This window comes from Palaemon carinicauda, chromosome 34, assembly GCF_036898095.1.
Source record: "Palaemon carinicauda isolate YSFRI2023 chromosome 34, ASM3689809v2, whole genome shotgun sequence".
Taxonomy (NCBI): domain Eukaryota; kingdom Metazoa; phylum Arthropoda; class Malacostraca; order Decapoda; family Palaemonidae; genus Palaemon; species Palaemon carinicauda.
In genome coordinates this window covers 73,494,106-73,506,399 of record NC_090758.1, presented here as the reverse complement: position 1 = coordinate 73,506,399, position 12,294 = coordinate 73,494,106, and the positions used below count along the sequence as shown (strand labels likewise).

Below are 12,294 nucleotides of genomic sequence, written 5' to 3'. Positions count from 1 at the left end.
GCTCCTGTAGCCCTTGATCGTGGGAGCTGAAAGGGAGCGAACTCTTCTCAGATATAAGAGAAAGTCCGCGATTTGGGCTACAGAGGTACTGGACGAGGATACAGATACTGACTTGCACCAGTCTCGGAAGATTTCCCACTTCGATTGGTAAACTCTAATGGTAGAAGCTCTCCTCGATCTTGCAATCGCACTGGCTGCCTCCTTCGAAAAGCCTCTAGCTCTCGAGAGTCTTTCGATAGTCTGAAGGCAGTCAGATGAAGAGCGTGGAGGCTTTGGTGTACCTTCTTTACGTGTGGCTGACATAATAGGTCTACTCTTAGAGGAAGACTTCTTGGAAAGTCTACCAGCCATCGAAGTACCTCGGTGAACCATTCTCTCGCGGGCCAGAGGGGAGCAACTAACGTCAACCTTGTCCCTTCGTGAGAGGCGAACTTCTGCAGTACCTTGTTGACAATCTTGAATGGTGGGAATGCGTATAGGTCTAGGTGAGACCAGTCTAGGAGAAAGGCATCTATATGTATTGCTGCTGGGTCCGGGACTGGAGAGCAATAGATTGGAAGCCTCTTGGTCATCGAGGTTGCAAAGAGGTCTATGGTGGGTTGACCCCAAGTCGCCCAAAGCCTCTTGCATACATCCTTGTGGAGGGTCCATTCGGTTGGAATTACCTGACCTTTCCGACTGAGACAGTCTGCTAAAACGTTCAAGTCGCCCTGGATAAACCTCGTCACTAGGGAGATGCCTCGATCTCTTGACCAGATGAGCAGGTCCCTTGCAATCTCGTACAGTGTCAGAGAGTGGGTACCTCCTTGTTTGGAAATGTACGCCAAAGCTGTGGTGTTGTCCGAGTTGACCTCCACCACTTTGTCTAGAAGGAGACTCTCGAAGCTTATCAAGGCCAAGTGAACTGCCAAAAGCTCCTTGCCGTTGATATGCATACTCCTCTGACTTGAGGTCCACAGACCTGAGCATTCCCGACCGTCCAGTGTCGCACCCCAACCCAAATCCGATGCGTCTGAGAAGAGAACGTGGTTTGGTTTCTGAACTGCTAGGGGAAGTCCCTCTCGTAGACTGATATTGTCTTTCCACCAATTCAGGCAAGTCTTTACTGTTTCGGAAATCGGGATCGAGACCGCCTCTAGCGTCTTGTCCTTTTTCCAGTGAAAAGCTAGATGGAATTGTAGAGGTGGGAGGTGTAGCCTTCCTAGCGAGACAAACTGCTCCAGGGATGATAGAGTTCCTATCAGACTCATCCAATTCCTGACTGAGCAACGTTCTCTCTTCAACATCTTTTGGATTACGAGCAGGGCTTGATCTATTCTGGGGGCCGACGGAAAAGCCCGAAAAACTGGACTGCGAATCTCCATCCCTAAATACAGAATAGTTTGGGATGGGATCAGCTGGGACTTTTCCAAGTTGACCAGAAGTCCCAATTCCTTGGTCAGATCTAAAGTCCAATTGAGATCCTTCAGACAGCGATGACTGGACGAGGCTCTGAGAAGCCAGTCGTCCAAATAAAGGGAGGCTCGGATACCCGATAAATGAAGGAATTTTGCCACATTCCTCATAAGCCTCGTAAACAAGAGAGGAGCAGGACTTAGGCCAAAGCACAGGGCCCGAAACTGGTACGCCACATTGTCGAACACAAAACTCAGAAAAGGTTGGGAATCTGAGTGAATGGGGATGTGGAAGTAAGCGTCTCTTAGGTCGAGAGAGACCATCCAGTCTCCCTTTCTGACCGCTGCTAAAACTGACTTCGTGGTCTCCATGGTGAACTTTGTCTTTGTGACAAAGACATTCAGAGCACTGACGTCTAGCACCGGTCTCCAACCTCCTGTCTTCTTCGGTACTAGGAAGAGACGGTTGTAAAACCCCGGTGATTGAAGGTCCGAGACTTTGACCACCGCTCCCTTCTCTAGCAAAAGAGACACTTCTAGTTTCAGGGCTTGTCTCTTTGCTTCCTCTCGGTAACTGGGAGAGAGATCGATGGGGGACGTCGCTAGAGGAGGTTTGCGTACAAATGGGATTTTGTACCCCTCTCTGAGCAACCTCACAGACTGTTGATCTGCGCCTCTCTTCTCCCAGGCTTGCCAGAAGTTCTTGAGTCTGGCACCTACTGCTGTCTGAAGCTGCGGGCAGTCAGACTCTGCCTCGCGAGGACTTGGCTCCTTTCCTCTTTCCTCTCTTCCCTTCGGCACGAGTACTTCCCCTGCTGGGGGCTCTGCCACGAAAGGGCGGAATAAACCTGGACGCTGGAGTGTCTATCCTAGGTCTAGCAGACAAGGCAGACGAAGGGGTCCCTTTGCGAGCCGAGGACGCAACCAAGTCATGGGTGTCCTTCTGCACAAGGGACAACGATATTTCTTTAACTAAAAGTTCAGGAAACAAGAACTTAGATAAAGGGGCAAAAAGTAGCTCAGATCGTTGACAGGGCGTCACTCCTGCTGACAGAAAAGAGCACAGAGACTCTCGTTTCTTTAGGACTCCTGACGTAAACGAGGCGGAGAGCTCGTTGGATCCATCGCGGATGGCCTTATCCATGCAGGACATGATGAGTAAGGAAACATCTCTATCGGCTGATGAGATTTTCCTACTCAGGGCTCCCAAACACCAGTCAAGGAAGTTAAAAACATCAAAAGCCCTAAAGATGCCCTTAAGTAGATGGTCCAGGTCTGAGGATGACCAACTAATCTTCGAGCGTCTCATGGCTAGGCGGCGGGGAGAGTCTACAAGACTTGAGAAGTCGCCCTGGGCAGAGGCAGGAACTCCCAAGCCGAGAACTTCTCCCGTGGCATACCGGACGCTCGATCTAGACGAGAGTTTAGTTGGGGGGAAGGCAAAGGAAGTCTTCCCTAAACTCCTCTTGGTTTCTAACCAATCGCCTAACAGCCGTAAAGCTCTCTTGGATGAGCGAGAGAGAACGAGTTTTGTAAAGGCTGGCATGGCAGCAGGAACGCCTAAAACAAACTCAGACGGCGGCGAACGAGGAGCCACAGAGACAAAGTGTTCAGGGAACAACTCTTTAAAGATGAGCATGACTTTCTTAAAGTCCATAGATGGCGGAACTGCTCTAGGCTCATCAATATCTGAAGGATGATCCTCAGGCTGAGGGTCAGCAACGTCCTCATCCGAAAGTTCCTCATCTGATAACTGATGAGAAACAAGCAAAGGGGTAGGCAATGCTTGACACGCAGCGTCCGCCCGCACTGGTGCATAAGTGACGGAGCAGGACGCAGCGTCCTGAAACTGCTGAACAGTCTGGGAACTGTCAACAACAACAACAGGTGCGTGAGGATGCACAGCGTCCACCCGAGACTGCTTAGACCGCCTGGGTTGTGCAGTCAAAACAACTCTAGGTTGCGGAGGTTGACGCACCGCGTCAAAACAAGTCAACTCTGATGGTTGGCGAACGTCCTGAACGTCACCAGGCGCATCAGTGAGTTGCTTAACGTCCACATTAGGTTGAAAGTCCACACGAGACCGCATCGGGTGTGGTACAACCCCAACTGGTTGACGTGAACTGGCAACACCAACGTCAACAGGACGCACAACAGAACGCTTGGGTGGCTGACGGCCAGGATCTCCATGAGATAAACGGCTAGGTTCAACGGAAACCTTCTCTGCGTCGTAATCTTCCATAAGGGACGCAAGCTTAGACTGCATGTCCTGCAGTATAACCCATTTAGGGTCTACGGTAACGGGTGCGGTAACAGACGGGGTTAGCGTCTGAGACGGCACAACTTTGCCTTGCTTAGGCGGCGAGCAGTCATCCGATGACAGCAACGGGTCCGAACTGTCCCAATGACTACATCCGGGACGTTGGACCTGTCCTGAAGGGACCGACTTGCGTTTCAAAGGCCTAGAAACCTTGCTCCATGGTTTCTTGCGTGAAACGCCTTCGGAAGACGAGGTAAAAATGGGCTCTCTCGTCTTATGGTAGGGGCGATCTTGACGAGATACGCCTGATACCATAGAGGGAACGTCTGTTCGCTGATCAAGGCCTCTCGAACCCATAAGTCGTACGACATTGCTTCTCCCCTGGGCTTGGGAGCTTGCAAGAGGTCCCGGACTAGGTGAACGACAGGCACGAACAGACGAACCCTCGGTCGCAACACTGTTCACAACACTTTGCGCACTAATCACTTTCCCACTTTCCGCCGTGGCACTGTGGCACTTAAGTTCCTTCACGTCAGCCATAAGTTGATTACGGTCACTTGCTAACGCTTCAACCCTCTCCCCCAAGGCATGGATAGCACGTAACATGTCTTGCATCGACGGTTCCTGAGTGCTAGAAGGGGGGTTAGGAACAACCACTACAGGGGAAGGATTAGGTTCAGGGGCATGTGGAGAGGAAAAATCTACGGACCTAGAAGAACTTCTCCTTACCCTATCTCTCTCTAGTCTGCGTGTATACTTATCATATTCGATAAAATCGAATTCCGAAAGGCCCACGCATTCCTCACACCGATCTCCCAATTGACAGGTTTTACCCCGACAATTGGAACAAACAGTATGAGGGTCGAGAGAAGCCTTTGGAAGATGCCTATTACAGTCCCTAGCATTACACTTTCGAAACCTAGGTACTTGAGAAGGGTCAGTCATTTTGAATTAGTCAAAGAAAATTCCAAAAACAATCCAAGTCATCAACAAATAATCCGATTCAATAAAGAGTTCAAGAGTTTATGTTGAGGAAAAAACACCTGTACTGCGAAAGCTCAAACCAAAATAAAGTACTTCACCAAATATGATGGGAAAACTCCAGGTTCTACAGCGAGTATAAGTACGTCTTGTCGTCAACGTCGACAGAGAAGAATTGAAGGTTTTGTTTACATTCAAGAGTGGTATCTGGCCGACAGTTGGCGCTGGTGGGCACACCCGCAACCTGCATAGCGATCGCTCGCGAGTTTTTTTAGTATGTTGTCTGTCGAGACGCAGAGTTGCAGCTATTATATATTCACCGGCTAAGTTTAATATTTAAAACTATAAAGTCGTACAGTACTTTATCATTTGAAGGTTTGCTATTAGAAAATTTCCTTATTCACAGGAAGTTCCTTTCATTCCATAAAATAGTATATTTATGGGAATAGATTTACAATCATATTGCACCAAATCTAGAAAAGGTCTTGATATAAAAAAACCTACTGCCGTATTACACAAGGCCCTGAAAAATTAACTTATAAGGTATAGAAGTACTATTTTCTGTTTACTGTCTCATGTTATATAACTGAGTATGCTGTGCCTTATTTAGTCTTGTATAACTAAAGATTTGTATGTCTTCATTTAACCCTTTTACCCCCAGGCTCTTTGGAAATTTCCAACCCTTAACCCCCAAGGGGTAATTTTTTTCCCAGCATATTTTGCAGTATATTTTTTTTTAAATTGCTCTAACAGGCTTAATTTTTGTCATAGAGAGGTCAGGTTGGTCTCATTCTCTTGGAAGATCCCTGAATTTTTTCAAAAAATTATCAAAAATATGAAAAATAAAAATAGCATTTTTTTGCAAGGACGTACCGGTACGTCCATGGGGGTAAAGGGATGGCTTTTGTGAAACGTACCAGTACATCCTTTGGGGGTAAAAGGGTTAAGGTGCATTTGTAGTTTTATACGTGTGAATGAACCTCAACTGAAGACGTAGAAGCATTGACTTATACGAGCCCAAATACAGGAGAGCAATCTCAGTTATATAACAGGAGATATATATCAAATCTGCATTTTTTTCGCAAAACTTCATAACATTGACCGCTTAACTTGTAGTAATCTAAATGTGTACACTATATACATAATTTGAGAATATAAACTCCATGGTCAGGGAAAGTTATCTTAACAACAAAATTAATATACATTACCTTGCCATATACGGTGTTCTTAAAGTAATTCAAGTACGTACATTACAGTTTGTACGTAATTTTAGAATTCCAACTCAGTGGAAGTAAATTATATAATTTGAGAATTTAAACTCCATGGTCCTGATACGTTAGTCTGATAACAACAAGAGTCGTGAATTTACATTACCTAATTTAAGTAGGTACATTATGTACGTAATTTTAAATTTCAACTCATTGGAATTAAATTACTGTACTGTATATAATTTGAGAATTTAAAGTTCATGGTCATGATACGTCATTCTAATAATTACAACAATCGTGCATTTACATTACCTTGCTATATACGGTGTTTCAACTTCCCAATTGCTTTTCCCAGCTTGGTACGCCATCTTCAACTTGGCCTCTGACACCTGGCGGCGATCTAACGCCGGGGTCCAAAGAGAAGAGCTGTTCGATTTATTTCCTCGATTCTTTTCGACAGGAGGAGGCCTCAAGGGAATATTCACAGCCTTTTCTAATGGCTTCTCCGGATTTTCAAGAGCCATCTTCAGCTCCCAATCTGTGTGATAATCAGCGCGCGTCCGAACGTCAGACTGCCGTTTATCCAGCGCCTTTGGAGGGGAGGGATTAGCAGCAACTTTCACGTGATCTTCCAGACTCGGCTCTACTTCGGCCGTGCTTCCGAAATAATCGTCGACTTCCTCCCCCACTTCCTCGAGATCCACCGCCATTTCGTCTAGAATCTTCTCTGTGATGAGAGGGTCCGGGGAAGCTGAACCTTCTTTGGTTGTTTTCGAAGAGGACTCTTCAGTCGTCAGCTTCAGTATATTCTGCAGGAGCGCCTGAGTTTCCGGCTTCATGAAGTCGCTGGCGATGCGATCCGTCAGTTCCGATATGCTCGGCTCCCTTCGCGGACGGCGAGGGATCTTGTTCGGCAATTGGGATCTGGAGGGTAACTTTAAAACTTCTACTTCCTCGTCCGTGGGGCATATCAGTTCATCGCCACTTTCTGATGGGAAAAGTAAAAAGGAGACGATTATCGTACATATTTCTATAAAACCTTGACAACAATAAACCAAAAATTTAACATCTATTAACAGATCTTTTATTCCCTTAACTACTTTCCAAATCACATCTTATTAACCCTTTTGCCCCCCATGGACGTACTGGTACGTTTCACAAAACTCATCCCTTTACCCCCAATGGACGTACTGGTACGTTTCACAAAACTCATCCCTTTACCCCCAATGGACGTACTGGTACGTTTCACACAACTCATCCCTTTACCCCCATGGACGTACTGGTACGTTTCACAAAACTCATCCCTTTACCCCCAATGGACGTACTGGTACGTTTCACAAAACTCATCCCTTTACCCCCAATGGACGTACAGTACTGGTACGTTTCACACAACTCATCCCTTTACCCCCAATGGACGTACTGGTACGTTTCACAAAACTCATCCCTTTACCCCCAATGGACGTACAGTACTGGTACGTTTCACACAACTCATCCCTTTACCCCCAATGGACGTACTGGTACGTTTCACAAAACTCATCCCTTTACCCCCAATGGACGTACAGTACTGGTACGTTTCACACAACTCATCCCTTTACCCCCAATGGACGTACTGGTACGTTTCACAAAACTCATCCCTTTACCCCCAATGGACGTACTGGTACGTTTCACAAAACTCATCCCTTTACCCCCAATGGACGTACTGGTACGTTTCACACAACTCATCCCTTTACCCCCATGGACGTACTGGTACGTTTCACAAAACTCATCCCTTTACCCCCAATGGACGTACTGGTACGTTTCACAAAACTCATCCCTTTACCCCCAATGGACGTACTGGTACGTTTCACAAAACTCATCCCTTTACCCCCAATGGACGTACAGTACTGGTACGTTTCACACAACTCATCCCTTTACCCCCAATGGACGTACTGGTACGTTTCACAAAACTCATCCCTTTACCCCCAATGGACGTACAGTACTGGTACGTTTCACAAAACTCATCCCTTTACCCCCAATGGACGTACTGGTACGTTTCACAAAACTCATCCCTTTACCCCCAATGGACGTACTGGTACGTTTCACACAACTCATCCCTTTACCCCCAATGGACGTACTGGTACGTTTCACACAACTCATCCCTTTACCCCCATGGACGTACTGGTACGTTTCACAAAACTCATCCCTTTACCCCCAATGGACGTACTGGTACGTTTCACAAAACTCATCCCTTTACCCCCAATGGACGTACAGTACTGGTACGTTTCACACAACTCATCCCTTTACCCCCAATGGACGTACTGGTACGTTTCACAAAACTCATCCCTTTACCCCCAATGGACGTACTGGTACGTTTCACACAACTCATCCCTTTACCCCCAATGGACGTACTGGTACGTTTCACACAACTCATCCCTTTACCCCCATGGACGTACTGGTACGTTTCACAAAACTCATCCCTTTACCCCCAATGGACGTACTGGTACGTTTCACAAAACTCATCCCTTTACCCCCAATGGACGTACTGGTACGTTTCACAAAACTCATCCCTTTACCCCCAGTGGACGTACTGGTACGTTTCACAAAACTCATCCCTTTACCCCCATGGACGTACTGGTACGTTTCACAAAACTCATCCCTTTACCCCCATGGACGTACTGGTACGTTTCACAAAACTCATCCCTTTACCCCCCAATGGACGTACAGGTACATTTCACAAAACTCATCCCTTTACCCCCATTGACGTACTGGTACGTCCTTGCAAAAAACTGCTATTTACATTTTTTTTTGCATATCTTTGATAACTTTATGAGAAACTTCAGGCCTTTTCCAAGAGAATGAGACCAACCTGACCTCTCTATGACAAAAATTAAGGCTGTTGGAGCAATTTAAAAAAATATATATTGCAAAATGTGCTTGAAAAAAAAATGCCTGGGGGTTAAGGGCTGGAAAGTTCTAAATAGCCTGGGGGTAAAAGGGTTAATGGAAACTTTGTTATAACTACAGAGAAGAAAGATTGGAAAATAATGAAATAAGAATACAGAGAGACCTCAACTTACAAGAATTCAGAGATACAAACACAGACCCAAATGAAATCATTGATCTAAGATGTTTTATCAAAAGTTCATATACTGTAATAAGATAAAGAAATACATTAAATACAGTACTGTACTGCAATAAAACAACATTATATAATTAAATACAGTAAGCAAAATAACATTTGCAATAACCTTATATTTATATCATATGGAATGAGACTATCTGTTGAATTTTGTGGCTGGAAATCAAATTCATTGGAGTTATGTTAGGCCTACCTTGGGATAAAATTTAGACTTACAAACAGCCTCTTAGAACCCACTGAGCTTGTACATTGAGGACTTGCTGTAATGGAAGACGTAGTAAGGATTACAGGAGTGATAAGTGTCACGACTGAGAAGGTGCGGGCACGTGTTGAGGTGGGGAGGGAGGGAGGAGAGCTTGGGGAGGAACCTGTCATGGGGGAGGGGAGATCGAGAGAGAGCAGAAATTAGATGGTGAGATTAGGTGAAGGATGATATGAAAAGAAAAGGTTTGGTGGAAGAGGATGCCTTTGATAGCAGGCCTTTGAGAGGGCACGTCAAGCAATCGATCCCTTGATATAAGGATAACGGCGGTAAAGAAGAAGATAGGAGAAGAGATTTCGTTATATTACGGTAGAGTCCCACCCAGCACCATTACCGCTTGCCGGTACATAGGACCTTGATGTTCTTCTTTTTTCGCGAGTTAAGCGAGCACACAGCAGAGCAAAATCCGTTAGATAGTAATGGCGCTGGGTGGGACTCTACCGTAATATTACCGAGATTTCACACTAAAAAAATAACATAAGAAAACCTTTAGTGCATAAAACAATAAACCTTTAAAAACTGATATCAAAATGAAGTTAAGCACTGCAACTAATAATCCAGACCAGAACTAAACCAATGGTCCAAATGGCTGAATCACAATTCAGACAAACTGGCTGAAGCACAATTCAGACATAAACTAGCTGAATCATAATTCAGACATTAGCTGGCTGAATCACAATTCAGACATAAACTGGCTGAAGTACAATTCAGACATAAACTGGTTGAAGCACAATTCAGACAAACTAGCTGAACCATAATTCAGACATAAACTGGCTGAAGCACAATCCAGACATTAACTGGCTGAATCACAATTCAGACATAAACTGGCTGAATCACAATTCAGACAGTAACTGGCTGAATCACAATTCGGATATAAACAGGCTGAAGCACAATTCAGACAAACTGGCTGAATCATAATTCAGACATAAACTGGCTGAATCACAATTCAGACATTAACTAGCTGAATCACAATTCAGACATAAACTGGCTGAACCATGGTTCAGACCTAAACTGGCTGAAGCACAATTCAGACATAAACTGGCTGAATCACAATTCAGACATAAACTGGCTGAAGCACAATTCAGACATAAACTGGCTGAAGCATAATTCAGACATAAACTGGCTAAATCACAATTCAGACAAACTGGCTGAAGCACAATTCAGACATAAATTGGCTGAATCATAATTCAGACATAAACTGGCTGAAGCACAATTCAGACAAACTAGCTGAACCATAAGTCAAGACATAAACTGGCTGAATCACAATTCAGACATAAACTGGCTGAATCACAATTAAGACATAAAGTGGCTGAATCACAATTCAGACATAAACTGGCTGAATCACAATTCAGACATAAACTGGCTGAATCACAACTCAGACATAAACTGACTGAAGCACAATTCAGACATAAACTAGCTGAACCATAATTCAGACATAAACTGGCTGAATCACAATTCAGACATAAACTGGCTGAAGCACAATTCAGACATAAATTGGCTGAATCATAATTCAGACATAAACTGGCTGAAGCACAATTCAGACAAACTAGCTGAACCATAATTCAGACATAAACTGGCTGAAGCACAATTCAGACATAAACTGGCTGAAGCACAATTCAGACATAAACTGGCTGAACCATAATTCAGACATGAACTGGCTGAAGCATAATTCAGACATTAACTGGCTGAATCACAATTCAGACATAAACTGGCTGAAGCACAATTCAGGCAGTAACTGGCTGAATCACAATTCAGATATCAACTGGCTGAAGCACAATTCAGACATTAACAGGCTGAATCACAATTCAGACATAAACTGGCTGAAGCACAATTCAGACATTAACTGGCTGAAGCACAATTCAGACATAAACTGGCTGAAGCACTATTAATCAATCAGCTTCACTTGAGGAGCCGACGTATCATTAGCGAACCCCAGTCATACAAGAAAACTAAGATCCACTACTCAAAAATTCATCACATCTATTGGAAAGTTGTTTTTCTTGAACCATTATCTGTGTATGTAAGCAAACAATAGTAATGGATTGTTTTTATTTCTATAAAGAAGCTGATCGAGAATGCCATACATTTGGGAATTAATACTTTTGTGGTCTAAAGTTTTTATCTTATTCAAAATTACTCGGAACTCTAACTGACGCGTGAATGCTAAATACAAAATACACAGAAAATGCTTTGGGAGCTGATCAGCTTCCTGTTTTTATTAAAACACTCAAAATAAATATCAACACAAGGAAATATGCTAAGAACTATGACTGAAAAATTAAACACTTAAGATATACAATCTGGTTAAAAACCTCTCATTTATTCATGAAAATGTGCACGGTTCAGGCCAGGCAAAAAAAAAAAAAAAAATCAGTTTGCTGATCAGTTGCTAAAATGGTGCAGAAATCATTAGCATCGAGTATGATTTCTCCTACATGCGAGAGAAAACTTATCTCGCTCATTTGCTTGGTTGTGTAGCCCAATGATTGTTAAGAATTGACTGAATTCTGTAGTTAAACAACTTAATTACAATAATGATAACTTCTCCTGTCAAATCCATTATAGCTTGGTTGTCAGCAAATCAATGAAAATAAGTTTGTGCTGTATGTGAAACTGGCAGTAGAAATATATCTACGTCCTATGCAAAATTGACAAACTTAATTGAGATATCAAAATTGAAGAAAAGAAAGTTCTAAATCTATAAGAAGAAGATAACGGGTATGAACCAAGGCGTTTTTCGACATCGACCAACTGAGAAAATGTCCGAGAGACTCGAAGAGCCGTCGTGAAAAAGTTATAAATGCAGTTATACATGAAGATTATAAAAAATAACAATGAAAATATGATCAATATAACAAATTTGTAGATGCACAAACAAACATTCAATACATGTTCTAAATTTTTGTCAAATATGACGGGAATCCCTTCGCCTGTACGGGACGAGTTGAAACGACAAGTGTAACAGAAGCACTGATCAACGATGCATGGATGGACAGACAAACAGAGGGAATAATTACAGCATCATCAACTTTATAAAATGGGGAGTAAAACAACTATTTGTGGATAAGCAG

At 43.8% G+C, this 12,294-nt stretch overlaps 1 protein-coding gene across 1 annotated transcript in view; it reads right to left on the bottom strand.

The window, feature by feature from the left end:
* The window catches only part of LOC137627030 (bcl-2-associated transcription factor 1-like), a 171,078-nt gene that overhangs the window by 74,481 nt on the left and 84,303 nt on the right, over positions 1 to 12,294 (bottom strand). The window contains exon 5 of the mRNA XM_068358013.1: positions 6,156 to 6,831. Within this exon, the coding sequence (XP_068214114.1) occupies positions 6,156 to 6,831 (676 nt within the window). The remainder of the gene's footprint in view (positions 1 to 6,155; positions 6,832 to 12,294) is intronic.